This window comes from Notolabrus celidotus, unplaced genomic scaffold (genome assembly GCF_009762535.1).
Source record: "Notolabrus celidotus isolate fNotCel1 unplaced genomic scaffold, fNotCel1.pri scaffold_185_arrow_ctg1, whole genome shotgun sequence".
In the NCBI taxonomy this organism is placed as follows: Eukaryota; Metazoa; Chordata; class Actinopteri; order Labriformes; family Labridae; genus Notolabrus; species Notolabrus celidotus.
This window is the reverse complement of record NW_023260043.1, coordinates 49,830-67,508: the sequence shown is the minus strand read 5'-3', so window position 1 is coordinate 67,508 and position 17,679 is coordinate 49,830. Positions and strand designations below refer to the sequence as shown.

The 17,679-nt window shown below is 47.9% G+C and overlaps 1 protein-coding gene across 1 annotated transcript; it reads left to right on the top strand.

The window, feature by feature from the left end:
• Positions 1–10,989: 10,989 nt before the first annotated feature.
• Positions 10,990–13,520, top strand: LOC117808935 (leucine-rich repeat neuronal protein 3-like). The gene has a single exon (XM_034678607.1). It carries the CDS (start codon positions 10,990–10,992, stop codon positions 13,090–13,092), a length of 2,103 nt encoding a protein of 700 aa, XP_034534498.1. The 3' UTR covers positions 13,093–13,520.
• Positions 13,521–17,679: the final 4,159 nt, after the last annotated feature.

Genomic DNA, 17,679 nt, shown 5'->3' with positions numbered 1-17,679 from the left:
CTGCTGAACCTCCCTCTCTATCCATCATGCATGCACAGTGAAGAACACGCTGGCTTCTTTAACATCCTGCAGGTAAAATACAGTAAACAGGAAACAGAAATACGAGTCACACCGCTGTACAGGACTACTTACAGTGCGTCTTGTGCACTAAGTTTGATGGTATATTAACATAAACTTAGACATTATGTTTAAATAGATCTGAGTGCAGAGTTTCTGGTTTCAGCAGGAGATGTTTTAAAAGAGTTCCCTGCCCGTCTGTCCTGAAAGTGACACATTAAGGACACAGAGTCCAGAACCAGTGACTCCCTCCACCTGCAGATCAGAGCTCCATGTTCCCCTGAGAGAGAACAACGTGACCTCCTATAAAAACACAACATGTCCTCGTCACGTCTCCACTCTGCCATCGTTTATTCTGCAGGAACAATATTTCCTTGAAGTCTGATGAGAGGGTTTTCATTTCTCAGCCGGGTGCTCGTCGGAGGACTCCTCAGAAAACAAACTGGGCCTGTGATAAATACTGATGGAAACTTGTTTGTCACATAAACGATGATGTATGCTCGGCGCCGCCTCGTCGTGGGAGAGCTCAGGGATGGAATCAGATCTCAGAGGTTCTCTTTGTAAAGTGTTTCAGCAGGAAAACTTCAGAGACAGCCGATGATTCGGGTCTTTAGGCGTCATGAAATATAACATCAACAGCTGCACCAGTAACAAAACTCCTCAATCTGAAGAGCTCATGTTTGAGATCTCTGATTTTATGAATCCCATTGAACCGGTCAGATCTGCAGACGTGTGCGAGACGAGCTCAGAGCTGGATTTCATTCATTAATCCTAAATAAAGGATCAGACGTCCGTAATGAAGTTTGTCAGGACTCTGTTCTCTGATTCAGGTTCACCTTGAGAGCATGAATCAGATCTGATGCAGAGCGTCCCGGTCAGCCCAAAGCGCTCACCTGAAACCGCTCAGAACACCTCGCCTGGAGGAACGCTCTGTCCGATGTTTGGAAATGAGATTTACTGAGTCGTATTTATTGGATTAATCACGAGATAGAAAAAGGTGTGATTTCAGAAACAGGATTATCTTTTGATTCTGCAGGAGAAGACTTTTCAGATGCTGAGTTATTTTAAATGCTCATTTTTCAAATGTATGATGGAGTAATAGATGGAGACAGAGGTAGATCAGCAACTCCAACGCTCAACTTGTTGTTGTCAAAGGAGTCTGGTGGCTTTAAAGAGAGCCTTTCTTTACTTACTATAAAAAAAAAGGTTATTTAGCTGGAAGAACACAGGAGTTGTTGGTCTAGTGATGGATCCACTTATGAGGTAACTTGAAATAACATGAAGAAGTGACGCTTTGAGACAGAGGTAGAGCAACACCTCCCACGTGTTGTCAGTGGAGTCATGTGGAGAGAGAAATATACCCGGATGTTTTTATGGTTAATTAATAATCATGCTTTGTTTCTTTAAAGTCGTAACACTCCAATGACAAGACCAGCAACTTAATCCACATTGTTTTAGTGTTGCTGTGTGTTACATGAATCATTCACTGCACAACTACTGTGTCCCAACTCAGGGAACTGCAGAGAAAGTTGAAATGTTGGTGATTGTGTTTAAGTCATGTGATGCTAGCTAGCTATGACAGCTAGCGTAAGTACAGGGCAGGCTGGTGACGTAAACAGGGATTAGTTCATGGACCAGACGTCTCAGTTCAGTTCAGACAGACCGGTCTACGAAGGCTGCAGGCCCTGGATTAGGACCCAGCTGATGACACTAAAAATGACAGTTTTGGATGGAGGTAGAGCAGCAGCTCCCTCGCCCTGTGAGGTCAAGTCATCTTCATCTTTTCTGTTATCAGACGCTCAGAATACCGATCTGTGCCCCTCACTGACAAGAACAACAACCTTTACAGGATGCAGTCTGATCACACAGTCTTAATGTTCGTCCTGTTTGTCTTCAGTGAACGTTGAATCCTTCCGGGACTTTGTTCGCCCGGCGTTCGGCCCACACACCTTCAGTCTGAAGACGATACGCAGCAGCGACCTGTCAGAGCGGATTTAAAAACCATCTGTGCTTCCTCCTCCGCTCTGAACACTCAGGTGACTGCAGCTCGACACGTGTACGGCTCTGAACCAACAAACAGGGGTCACACCGAGTGTGTGAGTTTACAGTGTGTGAGTTTACAGTGTGTGTGTTTACAGAGTGTGTGTTTACAGAGTGTGTGTTTACAGAGTGTGTGTTTACAGTGTGTGTGTTTACAGTGTGTGTGCTGCATGTGTGTGTGCGGCTAATTAACAGGCATCTGATTAAAGAGAGGAGTGTGACTCTTGGGAGAGGAGGCTAAGTATGAGTTTCTGATGCTAACGAGGAGTACGTGGAGGAAGAGGAGGAGGAGGAGGAGGAGGAGGAGGAGGGGGCAGACTGGTGGATGGGGTCACATGGGACTGGTTTAAATGGGAAATCGATGGTGGATGGAGGGAGGAGAGAAGGCAGGAGGGAGGGGAGGAGATCTTATTAGGGTGGCGTCTGCGTCATGCCAATAACATCCAGAGGAATCAATTAAAGAGAGGAAGAGGTGGAGGAGACGGAGTCAAGAGAGGAAGAGGTGGAGGAGACAGAGTCAAGAGAGGAAGAGAGGAAGAGGTGGAGGAGACAGAGTCAAGAGAGGAAGAGAGGAAGAGGTGGAGGAGATGAGTCAAGAGAGGAAGAGAGGAAGAGGTGGAGGAGATGAGTCAAGAGAGGAAGAGAGGAAGAGGTGGAGGAGACAGAGTCAAGAGAGGAAGAGAGGAAGAGGTGGAGGAGACAGAGTCAAGAGACGAAGAGAGGAAGAGGTGGAGGAGACAGAGTCAAGAGAGGAAGAGAGGAAGAGGTGGAGGTGACAGAGTCAAGAGAGGAAGAGAGGAAGAGGTGGAGGAGACAGAGTCAAGAGACGAAGAGAGGAAGAGGTGGAGGAGACAGAGTCAAGAGAGGAAGAGGGGAAGAGGTGGAGGAGACAGAGTCAAGAGAGGAAGAGAGGAAGAGGTGGAGGAGACAGAGTCAAGAGAGGAAGAGGGGAAGAGGTGGAGGAGACGGAGATGTAAACATGAACCGATGAGAGGAGTGTTTTTTCTTTAGCTCTCTTTAAAGTTTGAGCTGATTTTTACCCGTCTGTGATTTAAATTTAAAAACATATGTTAAAGAGAGCAGGAATTAGAAACAATGCTTGGAGCAATTAAGAAACATTGTTATCGTGTTGTTCGTCCAGCAGGGGGCGCTCTGACTCTGAAGTTTACGATGCTCTGAGCACTTTCTGAAGCACGTTTGGATCGTAGTGTAAAGAAGTATTTGACCTGTTGTAACTTCGCTCTCTTTGAAGACACATTCAATGTTAAGTTGCTGATTTAATAAATATTCAGTTGTTTTTCTGTTTTTGTGAAATGTTTGAGTTTTAAAAGGTTTACAAAATCTAAATGTGAATATAAATAACCCAAAACACGAAGCATCACATCGTATTAAATCAAACCCAATAGAATCGAACTGTATCGCATCAAATCTGATAATCCAGTAGAATCGAACTGTATCGCATCAAATCTGATAATCCAGTAGAATCAAACTGTATCACATCAAATCTGATAATCCAGTAGAATCAAACTGTACCGCATCAAATCTGATAATCCAGTAGAATCAAACTGTATCACATCAAATCTGATAATCCAGTAGAATCAAACTGTATCACATCAAATCTGATAATCCAGTAGAATCAAACTGTATCACATCATGATTCATGTTCATGATTCAGAGCTGAGTGAGGACAGCGCCTGAAACAAACTTTATATCTGAACTCCTGCTGGAGTTTCTCTGTCGGTGAGTTCGTCCCTGCGTCAGATAGGTCGGGTCCTCGCTGTGCCTGCCTCCCTCTCGTGTGTGAGCACTCGTTCATGGACTCAGAGATAAAAACCCGCGTTCTGATTACTGACGTCACTCACACTCGCTCTCACTCTGAGACTCTTCTGCAGAGACGCTGAGCTCTCAGCCGAGCAGGTGGAGGAAATAATCCTCTCCCACTGATGAGGCTCTTCTTCTGTTTCTTTTAATTAGCACGCATCTCTCTGGGAAGCATCCAGGGATCAACGTGTTCTGTAAAACTGGCAAACACCAGGAAACTTTATGTGATGGCAGATCCACAGAGGCCGCTGAGTCCAGAGTTTTTAACTTGAGTTTATTCAGAGGAGTTATAGAAAGTAAGGAGGACGGAGGTACGAGACCTCTTCAGGTCATCGTTTCCTCTTCGTGCTTAACATCGCTATCCTCGTCTCTGATTAACTTCTTTATGAAACAAACACTGGAGAGAAATGTACGTCTGTGCAACTTGACGTTACTCTCCCGCAAAATCAGACAACTGAGCGTCCTTTAACTTTAATGCTGAGAGGACAGGAAGTACTGGCTTTACCAGGACGCTGAAAAAGTTCAAACACGCCAAAATATACGAAAATACTGCTCACAAGTTTTTAACCCTTCAGAAAGAAGAAACAGAAGTTATGATTCTTCTTCTTATTGTAGTTTGTCATTAAATAGATGGAAGGAAGGAAGGAAGGAAGGAAGGAAGGAAGGAAGGAAGGGTGGGTGGATGGATGGATGGATGGATGGATGGATGGATAGATGGATGGATGGATGGATGGATGGATGGATGGATGGATGGATGGGTGGGTGGGTGGGTGGGTGGTTGGATGGATGGATGGATGGATGGATGGATGGCGCCCCATGTGGTGTTGCTATGTTATGACTAGAGATGTCATTTCAAGCCGAAATACTAAAAGGAAGTCACTGGCTCGTATTCTGCGATCATCTGTAACCAGTGAAGCGTGTTTTGCAGGCAGCATTCTTCTTCTTCTGTTATTTAATTCGTATGGCAAACAGCTTTCAGTGAAGCTGCAGCCCCCTACTGGCAGGAGTACTGTATTACAACCGGACACAGTAAAACAATGGAAAGTTATGTTTTTGAGATGAGATAATATTCACATTAAACTTTGATTTTTGATGAATTAATAAATATTTTAGTATTCAGAAATCATGACCCATTGTGTTCAGACATTTTGACTTGAAGCTTCTGAACACATTGAAATCTGTTTGTTTTTGTCCTGCAGACACGCTCAGAGCGTTTTCAGGTTCAGCTGTGAGGATGAGCCGCAGAAAGAAAAGCTGCTTCATGTTTGAGGTGAGACAGAGCGTGCGGTCAGGGTAAAATAAATCCCTGCAGCTCTCAGACTGACAGCAGAAACTAATTTGGACAAATGGAGAACACTGACTCGGTGCAGACGCTCTTTGCAGATAAAAAGGATGAATTTTTACTTCAAAATCTCGTCTGGAGCGGCTCTGAGAGCGCTTAAGGAATAAATTGGATTGAAGTTGAGATCTGCTGTGTGAGATGTCCTTGAGCACTAAAAGCACATGTGCTCATTTCAGGATGTTTTTTCTCCTCACTGCTGCTGCAGCGGAGAAATACATTTTCCTCTCTCCGGCGGGGAGGTCAGAGGTCAGAGGTCTGAGAGGAGGGTCAGGAGGGCAAACACAGAGCTGCTGGTGCTGCGGGATGTTGCTCAAAGGCACTTTTTTTATGAGGTCGAGGAGTTAAAGGTCGGGAGCTTGATTTACGGGGTCAAACCGAGACGCCCGGATGTTTTTAACGGTGAAAACTCATAAACATGAGAGGAGAACTCTCACAGTGCTCAGCACAACGCTTCTAATGTGTCCCAGCTCCGTCTGCACATGTGCATCATGTGAAATAAACACCTGAATGTGTGCATGATGTTCAATCACAGCTTATACAGAAACCTTTTCCCACACATGGAACACAGATTTCAAAATGCAAAGGAAAGATTTTTAATTGGTCCGCTCTCGTCTAACCGAGGCTTTAAACGCCGTCTTCAGGAGGAGTTTCATCAAACTAAAGAGGAGCAGCATCTTTAACATTTGGTTCAATCACTGCTTCAGGTGAACGACTTTAAAACCTCAAAATGCCAGACGCTCAGGATCTCTTACTTCCTGATTAAAAATGCGCTGTGGCTTTTCTTAATGTGGCGTTTTAGGAGAGATCTCCAGGGCGCCGATCTGAGGTCCGCTCGTATCATCCAGGATGACGACAGCTTTGCAGCGTGTTATCGGCGGGGTGTGTGTGCAGCTCTGTGAATCACTGAGTGCTTAATAAAACATGGCGGAGTGGGACCACTTTATGAGACGTCTGCCACATTAGGACGGCACGCCCTGAGAGCTCGGCCCTCGGCTCCCCCTCCTCTCTCTCTCTCTCTGGATAAGAAACACATAAATATTTTACATCAGTGCGGCTTTAATCCTTTCACTGAATGTCAATACTCAGCACTTAAAAAGCGCTCAGCCCGGCGGTCCTGCGGGGTCAGAGCGGGCCGCTCTCTGGTCTGTATGCGTGTCGTATTATGCATCACTAAATACTTCTGTCAACAACAGGAGACTCTTTATCTCGCTCGGAGTGGAGTGTCTCTGAGTGCTGCATCTGCAGAGAGAAACACTTAACCCACGGACGGATCAAGTGGATGCTTCCCTCAGCAGAAACAGCCTTCTTCTTCTTCTTCTTCTTCTAGTGTTGAAATAAATGTAGAAACTTAAAACTGTGACCTCGGAGGTCTGGACAGCTGCGTGAGGAGCGGTGAAGGTCGGGATGGAGAGCTTGGATTTGAACTGAATTGTCCTCGGCTAGATTTGGATTAATCCTGTGCTCCCTGTTTGAACTTTGAGGAGGTGACGGCTGCTCTGTAAAATAAATCTGCTAAATCAAAGTACGTCTAAGAATATATCATTAAGTTTTACATCTTCAATGTGCTTCAGAACTGTTCCTGCATCTTAACGACGGGAGATAATGAAGTTTAGAGTGTTTTAAAGTATGTTCAGTTTCATGCCTCCTCCACACGTACCTGGACATCTCTCTGTGTTTTGACCTGTAGAAACTTTAAGCCTTCTAAATGTGTCTGAGACCATCAGCTGTGTTGTTCAGAGGGAGGGTTAGAACACATGGAGAGCTCTGTTTGACTCCTGTTGTAATCCAGATTATGGTGAAACCAGATTATTTGATAGTGTTGAAGTCTTCAGTATTAATCTACGATGTTGAAAAGAATTAAAATAGTTAAAATCACTGAAGGAGAAGGTGAGTCCAAACTTTTGATGGGTAGTGTATAAAGAATTTAACTTCCTGTAAAGTGTGTACGAATAAAGAACTAAGCTTCATATCGTTTTTCAAACAGGCTGAAAATATGTTAAATTTTTTAATAATGGGCTTTTTAAAATTTATACACAATAAATTAAACTTTAAGGTGATTAAGAAAATATATAAAAGAATATTTGAGGGTGAGGTGGAAAATTATAAATGGCAACACAAAAAAGAAAAAAAAGAAAAATTAAATTAAACATCCAAAATAAAAAAGTGTAATTTTAACCTGACGAAGAAATAATTCCTCATAAAGATTAGAACTGTTCTGTTTGATTTCGTGTTTCAAGGTTTTGATTTTATACATATTTTTTGAATGGGTGTTAATGGGGACTCTTTAGCTTTTGGGACGAGCACCAAGTGGACACTGGTGGTACTGCAGTTTTCAGTTTCCTTTCTTTTTAGAGGAGGTTGCTGCTTGTTTAGATTCTGTTAAAATATCACAATAAGATTTGAATCTGAAGTTTAGATCTGTCCTCTGTGTTTTAAACTGAGCATCGAGTCGTGTAGAGCAGCTTGTTCTCTGTCAGGGGAGGAGCTGTGACTTTGTGTAACTCGAGGCTGTAATAAGACGACCACACTTCTCTGCTCGGTGTTTAAATGAAGAGATAAACTCACCCTGAGGAGAGGACTTCAGTGGAGCCAGTTCTGCAGGATGATTGTCTGAAACTACCTCTCTCTGTCAGGACATATTGTTCTGCCTTATTCCTGCATCTGAATCACAGCTGACACTTCTGTCCCATCCTGTCACTGCTGGTGTTATATTTCATCTCCATTTACATAAAGATGCTTTAAAGAAGAAAGCTTCATATTCCCAGCATCGTGAGAGTCAGACACAGCTCTGCTTTCAGAGTGTGCAGCGTGCACGCCAGACGCTCAGAGAGAAGTCACTGCAGGCTCGTATTGTTAAGTAATAAGAGAGGAATGAGTGTGTGAGCATCGCGGAAGTAAACAGGAGAAATTAAATTAGCGTTCTCCGCCGTCTCCCGAGAGCACACTCTCCAACGAAGAGAGAAAAACATCCGCTATTAAACCCTCGCTCTAACATTCACCGCACGCTCGCTTCATTAGCATAGGAGCTGCTTCTCTGCCCGCCACCTAAATACTGTACATAACTGTGTTCTTCCCTCCCTGAGGAGAAACATCCATCCTCCCCGAGGAGAAACATCCATCCTCCCCGAGGCTGAAACATCCACTTAATACTGTAACGTTAGACGCCGTGCAGCAGCAGCAGCAGCAGCAGCTCCAGCAGCAGCAGCAGCAGCAACAGCAACAGCTGCAGCAGCAGCAGCAGCAGCAGCAGCAGCAGCAGCAGCTCCAGCAGCAGCAGCAGCAGCAGCTCCAGCAGCAGCAACAGCTGCAGCTGGAGCTGCTGCAACAGCAACAGCTGCAGCAACAGCAACAGCTGCAGCTCCAGCAGCAGCAACAGCAACAGCTGCAGCAACAGCAACAGCTGCAGCAGCAGCAGCAGTAGCAACAGCAGCAGCTTGCCTCCTCCTCTCTGGGTGATGGAGATAGATGCCTGCAGGGCTTTTAGCGGGTTGCATAAGAGCAAAACAAAACAGCCGAGGAACAAATTGGAGCGAGCCGTGCACGAATAATCAGACGTGAGTGTGAAGAAAAAAGGAGCAGAAAACTCTCCAGTATCGCCCGATTACATATCGACTGAACGGAGACTTATGTGTTGTTAAGAAAGATTGATTTGCTCCAATGCTGTTGTCACCGAGCAGCTTGGATGTGTGCGTGTGTGTGTGTGTGTGTATGTGTGTGTGTGTGTGTGTGTGTGTGTGTGTGTGTGTGTGTGTCTGTGTGTCTGTGTGTGTCTGTGTGTGTGTGTGTGTGTGTGTGTGTGTGTGTGTGTGTGTGGTGCCCACAGATGGCGGAGAGAGAGAGAGAGAGAGAGAGAGAGAAGAGAGAGAGAGAGAGAGAGAGAGAGAGAGAGAGAGAGAGAGAGAGAGAGAGAGAGAGAGAGAAGAGAGAGAGAGAGAAGAGAGAGAGAGAAGAGAGAGGAGTGCTCAAAGTGTCATCTTAAGAAAAAACAAGTCATCATTTCTAAAAGAAGAGAGCTCAGTTATAAGTGTTGAATCTGAGATGATATAAAATTAAAGGAAAAAGCACACGAAGGTTTAGAGTGACTTTATGACTTCATGTAAATCGTCACTTCTTACCTAAACTACAAAAATCAACCTTAACACCATCAACCAGTTTCAGGAGGCGAGAAATCAGGCTGTGGACGAGCAGCAGAGACGTTCAAACCAAGCGGCAACCTCAGACGTTTATGAGCTTCTACTAGAGATTATTAATTTATGTTTGAGGAAGTGAGAGAGCAGAAAGTATGCAGAGAGACGGAGAGACAGAGAGACAGAGAGACGGAGAGACAGAGAGACGGAGAGACACAGAGACAGAGAGACACAGAGACGGAGACAGAGAGAGAGAGAGACACAGAGAGACAGAGAGAGAGAGAGAGAGAGACACACACAGAGAGACAGAGAGACGGAGAGACAGAGAGAGAGAGACACAGAGAGACAGAGAGAGAGAGACACAGAGAGACAGAGAGACGGAGAGAAAGAGAGACAGAGAGACGGAGAGACAGAGAGAGAGGCACAGAGAGACAGAGAGAGAGAGAGACGGAGAGACAGAGAGACGGAGAGACGGAGAGACAGAGAGGGAGTCTTCCAGGTGTGTAAACCTGTCCTCACACTCTCCCATAAACAAGCTAATGTATGCGTGAAGTGTCACGGCTCTTCTTCCTCAGCAGCCGGCCGCCGGCTCCAGACTTCAGCGGCAGCTTCATCTACTGTCGTACACTCGGCCGCGGCTCCTGCACTCAAGGTCACAAATGAATCAAAACATCAATACGTGGAGTCGACGTGGGGCAGAGCGCGGCGTGGACCTGTCACCTGGTCCAACAACAGCGACGCAGCACCTCATGAATTATGCACGGAGGGAGTCGCGGCGGCGGCACGAGAGCAGCTGCGAGCTCCTCGGACGAGTACTTCAGGTGACGAGGCTGCAGCACACTGTGTGGGGGGGGGGTTTGTGGAGTGTGTGCAGGTGCTTTGAGAGGTTCAGGCGGGGGTGAAGCTTTGTTAATTACAACGCCGGGGAAAACACGGGGACTTGAAGTGTTCTGCTTCTTGAATCAACGAGAAAACTTTCCTTTTATTTCCCACAAAGTCCTCTCGCCCTTCAGCGGGGTAAAACCTCCTCCTCCTGACCCGTCAGATCATATATATAAGGTCAGCTTAATCATGACTTACAACACCAATATGTGAAGAAAGCACTAAAATCAAATGAGCCTGAAAAGATTTAATAAGTCTCAATATCCCTAAATGTCACTACGCCGTCATTCCTCAACTGAACTCTGAGTGATATCTCTCCTTTCTCTCTTTTCTCTCCACAGATGGAAACTGACACCGCTGACAGCGACGGAGGATAAGAATGATGGAAGGTGGAGCGATTCGTCCCCAGCCGGAGCCGCTGCATTCCTCAACCGCCCCTCTGCCGAGCGCCGCCGCTCCCTGAAGGATACGGAGACCTTGACATATCGCAGCGTGTGCATGTGTGAGCGTGACAACCTGGCACACACACCGATCTGAAAGGTTGCCCGTCCGCGAGCCAAGAGCTGGAAGACAACACGGCGGACGCTTCAGGGACCGGGAGTCAGCAGAAACCCACTCTGTCTTACCGCAGGAACAAATGAGCTTTTATTGGTGAAGTTAACGGCGCTAACAGCTGACTCCGTGAGGGCCAATTACTGGCTGAAGGGAATACGGGCCAAGATGAAGGAGACAGCGGTTGTGGCTTGTTTGCTGGCTGAGCTGTCTCTGGCTGCTTTTGTTCTGGCCTCTGAGGGGTCCGCTCGCTGCCCCGCATTGTGCCGGTGTGAGATACGACCCTGGTTCTCTCCCAGCTCCGTTTACACCGAGGCGGCTACAGTGGACTGTAATGACTTGGGCCTCTCGGCGCTGCCTGACGGACTCCCCTCAGAAACACAAGTGCTGCTGCTGCAGACCAACAACATCATTACTGTGGAGAAAACTTTGGATTACTTGGAGAACATCACAGAGATCGACTTGTCTCAGAACAACATTTCCTCTGTGGGCGACGTCTGTCTGGGGTCGCTCCCCCGGCTGCTGTCGCTCCACATGGAGGAGAACTGGATCCAGGAGCTCTCAGACCGCTGCCTCTCTTTCCTGCCCGGCCTGCAGGAGCTCTACATCAACCACAACCAGATCTCCTCCATCAGCCTTGGAGCTTTCCAGGGCCTGAGCAAGCTCATCCGGCTTCATCTCAACTCCAACCGCCTGACGAGCGTGAACAGTGAGTGGTTCCAGCACCTCCCCAACCTGGAGATCCTAATGCTGGGGGAGAACCCCATCCTGGAGCTGACAGACGTAAACTTTAAACCTTTGGATAAACTTCGGAGCCTCGTGCTCGCCAAGATGAACCTGACTGAGGTCCCTGATAACGCTCTGGTCGGCCTCGAGAGCTTGGAGAGCATCTCGTTTTTCGACAACCTGCTGAACCGAGTCCCGCGAGCGGCACTAACAAGAGTACAGAACCTGAAGTTCCTGGATCTGAATAAGAACCCCATTGAGAGACTCCAGAGAGGGGACTTCATGGACATGATGCATCTGAAGGAGCTCGGCATCAACAGCATGCCCGAGCTCGTCTCCATCGACAGCTTCGCCTTGAACAACCTGCCAGAGCTGACAAAGATCGAGGCCACAAACAACCCCCGGCTGTCATACATCCACCCACGGGCCTTCCACAAGCTGCCCCACCTCGAGACCCTGATGCTGAACAGCAACGCTCTGAGCGCGCTCCATCACAGCACCGTGGACTCCCTGCCTAACCTGCGGGAGGTCAGTCTGCACAGCAACCCCATCCGCTGCGACTGCGTCATCCGCTGGGTCAACATGAACAGGACGGCCGTGCGGTTCATGGAGCCGGACTCGCTGTTCTGCGTGGAACCTCCAGAGTACCAAGGCCAGCACGTCAGACAGGTGCACTTCAGGGAGATGACGGAGATCTGCCTCCCTCTGATCTCACCTGGAAGTCTCCCAGCTCGGGTGGGGGTCATCAAAGGGGGCTCTGTGTCGATGCACTGTCGGGCGTTTGGAGAACCAGAGCCGGAAATCTACTGGGTGACGCCATCAGGGGACAGGGTCTTACCGGGGAGCGTGTCTGATAAGTACTACATGCATCCAGAGGGAACGTTTGACATCTACGACGCCACCGAGCAGGAGGCCGGATCCTACACCTGCATCGCTCACAACCTCGTCGGAGCGGATCTGAAGTCAGTGATGGTTACGGTTGACGGATTTGCCTCTCAGGCTTCAAACCAACCTCTACACGTGTACGTCACGTCGGTCCAGTCTCACTCGGTCATGGTTTCCTGGGAGAGCACGGTTGGTTCGGTGTCCCAGCTGAAGTGGTCCGTCTTAGCCGACAGGAGCCACGTTCTGATGCCGTTCAAAGCCCGGCTTCCTGCTGGCGTCAAAGACTACCGCATCAAACACCTGAAGCCTTCCACGAGCTACAAGGTCTGCGTCGAGGTCCCGGCGGCACAGGCGGGATTCAACAGGGACTGCGTCAACGTCACGACGAAGGACGCACTCATCCCGAGGGAGAAGATCCAGAACTGGGACAGTTTGGTGATGGCGTCTTGTGCCGTGTTTTTTATCGTGGTCGCCGTGGCGTGCTCCGTCATCTACACGTCTCTGTACAGCCAAGTGTTTTACAGGAAACTGATCGCGGACCCGGGTGAGATGCTCCTGATCCCAAACACTCAATCGTCCTCTTCTTCTTTCCTGGATTTTGGTACGTCTGGGGTCAAAGTGAGGGCGACTGTAATAGACTTACAGGGAGGCTCCATGTAGAGGATGTCCTCTTTGGGATTAAGTGGCGGACTCTGGACAGCGTCCTCTCTTATCGGGACGTTTTGCCCTTGGAGGGCGTCCGAGGAGAACTCGTAACCAGCTAAAGCAGAGACTGTTTTGTATTCCAAACTTGTGTCATTATAACGAGCTTCACCGGGCGGGTACCTCGACTATAATCTTTGTGGCTACAGGTCATTCATGCAGTGCGCCCAGAGTAAAGCACAGCCCTCAAACTGTCCTGTCTTAAACACGATGTGGAGACGTCGGCTTGATGTCTGCGAAAAGCTTCTTCTTTGCTGTGTTACATTAAGCGGTGCCGAGCGGAGACAGTTTATAAGCAGATATAAAAACCTTGTTAGTCTAGTGTAATATAAAGCCACTATAATGTAAACAGTTTTATGAACAAATACATTTTTCATTAAACCTGAGTGGTGTCTTATAACTCCATCTGTTCTCGTTACCTTCTGAAACAAACAATGAAATTCAAGATGTTAACTGGTATGAATGTGTTAGTGTCAGGGTTTAATATTCACCAAACAAAGAGGATCAGTTCAAAGGTAACACAAACCAATCACTGGCCGGGTTTTTAAAGGTATGATCCACTTCACTGGGTTTTTTCTGCAAGCTAAGTTCAACATCTCAACCTTTTACCTCTCCCAAGAGCAACTCAGCCTGTTAAACACATGGCTGCCACTTGGTTAGCAGAGGTGCCTTGCTTGCTATGGTTACTTCGCTCATGGGGAGAAATTAAGTAACTCACAGTGTCCACCTCAGAAATCTAGTCATGCAAAGATGGAGAGTTTCCCATAGTCTGCTCGTCTTAACGTTTGTGCATCTGCTGCAAGACTAGTTCCCCCCGATGATTCTCCATGATGAAACCTGTGAGCCTTTTCAGCCACAACCTGCTGAAGTTTTTGGTTATCCATGCATCAATAGTCTGTTGACATGCAAAGATCGGTAAACCGGTTTCACTATGAACCACATTTAAAAGTGTCACGGTTAACCTAATCGTGACGGCTCCGCTACACCGAGTTTGTCTATTGTCTCAATCAAAAAGGGGGCGGGGACATTATGTAGGGCGCCACCTGTGCAGAGTTTATCCGTCAGGTAAGAGTGCGAGGCAGCCGCCTCACAGTCAGATGGTGTTCTCCTTTCTAACTGCAACATTACATCGACATGAATCTTTTAAATTAAATAATTCCAACTTTAGACAGTTTCAAGACAAAGAGGTGCAGAAGAACACTCCAGAATAAATAATGTGTTAGTCACTAAAAGTTCTGAGGAAGGACCCTCAGAAACTGTTGGTACTGAAGGCATAATAATTGTGATAATAATGAAGACGTGATTATTCCTCTGACAATAATCAGACCAACAAAGTCTCTAATCGTTGCATCCCTACTCAAGACTCTTTCAAATCTGATGCCTGTTCAAAGTTTGGTGAGTTTTCAGGTTTGTTGGAGACTGTGCCGTTCATTAGGACTCCTATCTAACGCCACACAGTGTTAGTTTGCGTCCTCTTGGACCCGTGCAGGAGGGATGCACAGTCCTGGTTCGTGTGTTTGCGTCCTCTTGGACCTGTGCAGGAGGGATGCACGGTCCTGGTTCATGTGTTTGCGTCCTCTTGGACCCGTGCAGGAGGGATGCACGGTCCTGGTTCGTGTGTTTGCGTCCTCTTGGACCTGTGCAGGAGGGATGCACGGTCCTGGTTCATGTGTTTGCGTCCTCTTGGACCTGTGCAGGAGGGATGCACGGTCCTGGTTCATGTGTTTGCGTCCTCTTGGACCTGTGCAGGAGGGATGCACGGTCCTGGTTTGTGTGTTTGCATCCTCTTGGACCTGTGCAGGTGGGATGCACGGTCCTGGTTCGTGTGTTTGCGTCCTCTTGGACCTGTGCAGGAGGGATGCATGGTCCTGGTTCGTGTGTTTGCGTCCTCTTGGACCTGTGCAGGAGGGATGCACGGTCCTGGTTTGTGTGTTTGCATCCTCTTGGACCTGTGCAGGTGGGATGCACGGTCCTGGTTCGTGTGTTTGCGTCCTCTTGGACCTGTGCAGGAGGGATGCATGGTCCTGGTTCGTGTGTTTGCGTCCTCTTGGACCTGTGCAGGAGGGATGCATGGTCCTGGTTCGTGTGTTTGCGTCCTCTTGGACCCGTGCAGGAGGGATGCACGGTCCTGGTTTGTGTGTTTGCGTCCTCTTGGACCCGTGCAGGAGGGATGCACGTTCCTGGTTCGTGTGTTTGCGTCCTCTTGGACCCGTGCAGGAGGGATGCACGGTCCTGGTTTGTGTTTCGTGCAGCATCAGAAGTGTGAGATCTGCTGTAGACAAACACGATTACAGGAGCCGCCCTTCAGAGCAGACGCGCTAACACTGTTAGGGAAGTGCAATCCAATCTCCAGCAGCACGGCCAGCATGTGAGATCTGTGTGTGTGTGTGTGTGTGTGTGTGTGTGTGTGTGTGTGTGTGTGTGTGTGTGTGTGTGTGGATAATGGGTGGGTGTGTGTGTGTGTGTGTGTGTGTGTGTGTGTGTGTGTGTGTGTGTGTGTGTGTGTGTGGATAATGTGTGTGTGTGTGTGTGTGTGTGTGTGTGTGAGGAAAGTACAAAGACATTGGCAAACCCATTGACTTTGAATTGCATTATATTCTCTTTCATTAAAAATCCAATATGGATGCCCAACACAAACCTGAGCGAGGTGATGAATCGCCGTCACACTCAAACTGATGGGAGGCATTTATCAGCGCGGCTCAGTCATAGATCAACCGAGTTTCAGCACCTTGGACAGGGCTTTTAGAGCGCGGCCATTTGTCACCGCCACGGGAGCTAAAATATGACCCATTAGAGGCAGGTAGTGAATAGGTCAGCAAGAACACGCCGCACCAAGCCGTCCCCTTCCTCCCCTGACCCTGGAGAGACGCTGCCACCGTCGCAGGAACAGCTCAGCAACTCTCGGGCTCATTTGTTAAGCGCCCAGATCGAGGAGGAAGGAAGACAAATGGCGCACGAAACCAGGACAAAGTCCTGAGGAGGACAGAGGACGCCACACAGAGCTGATGTGCTCTCCTGCACGAGATAACCAGACCGGGTTCATTAAAGAGTTCCCTGCTTCAGTACCGAGCACTCTGGGTCTTTAAGGGAACAGCTGCAGCAGAGAGGAAGGATTATATAAAGGAGATGACAGGTCGCTTTAGAGGCTTCTTCCTTCGCTTTTGCTGAGTTCAACTCTGGTTCACCCCCGCTGAGAGGAGAGAGGGATATGTCAGAGTCTAATTCTTACAGAGGAACAAAATAAAAACACAAGTTTCTCTTTCTTTGAGTCTGTCAGAAATAAAAACAAACAGCAGAAAACAAGAAGGAAGAGACGATCTCATCCGAGGTAACAATCTCTCTGTAACTGACCATCCAGCATTTCTATGGCGGGCAGTCCGGCTAGTAACCCGTAGGAGGCCGCACTGACAGACTGTGGCTTAGATATCTGCATCGCTTTATGATGCTTTTATTTTGGTACTAAGGGCGCCAATACAAATCCACAGTACTGCCGCCTAGTGATGCAGGACAGAAACTTTAGGTTAGAGATCTCTACAGAGAAAGTGAAACCCTGAGCGGTGGTGATGAGAGCAGCAAGGTTCAAAGATTTAAAGGTGTGTGAAGCGCAGAGCTCAGAGAAGAAGGAGAGCTGAATGAGGACAGGTTCATGTTCAATCCAACAGAAGAGAAGAATCCATCACCATGGAGCGATCACTGACAAGGAATCACTGTTTTTACACTGAGACCCTGTCTTTGGGTTTACCATCTGCAGTGCAGCGTGTGTAATCTGACCCAGACCCCTCTTCATCACTGAGAGCTCACATTAAACTTTAAATGTCCTGTTGTCTGTTTGCAGCCTGCAGCACACTCTCTCCTACGACACATGCAGCCTGGTGATGCAGTCCACTCCTCTGTTTTTGAATCAGCTGAAAGATGAATCATTTTTTCAGACTCGGCTCTCATCGCCTGTATCCACGACAAATCCAATAAATGCCCGAATCACAAAGTCATTAATTCTGCAGATTTTATCACAGGAAGCGATTAATATCCCGACCACACACCTCCATCCATCACAGAGCGACGTGCAGTAAAGGAGGCGCTGCTCCACACAGTAAAGGAGGCACTGCTCCACACAGTAAAGGAGGCGCTGCTCCACACAGTAAAGGAGGCACTGCTCCACACAGTAAAGGAGGCACTGCTCCACACAGTAAAGGAGGCGCTGCTCCACACAGTAAAGGAGGCGCTGCTCCACACAGTAAAGGAGGCACTGCTCCACACAGTAAAGGAGGCGCTGCTCCACACAGTAAAGGAGGCACTGCTCCACACAGTAAAGGAGGCACTGCTCCACACAGTAAAGGAGGCGCTGCTCCACACAGTAAAGGAGGCACTGCTCCACACAGTAAACCAGGCGCTGCTCCACACAGTAAAGGAGGCGCTGCTCCACACAGTAAAGGAGGCGCTGCTCCACACAGTAAAGGAGGCACTGCTCCACACAGTAAAGGAGGCGCTGCTCCACACAGTAAAGGAGGCGCTGCTCCACACAGTAAAGGAGGCACTGCTCCACAC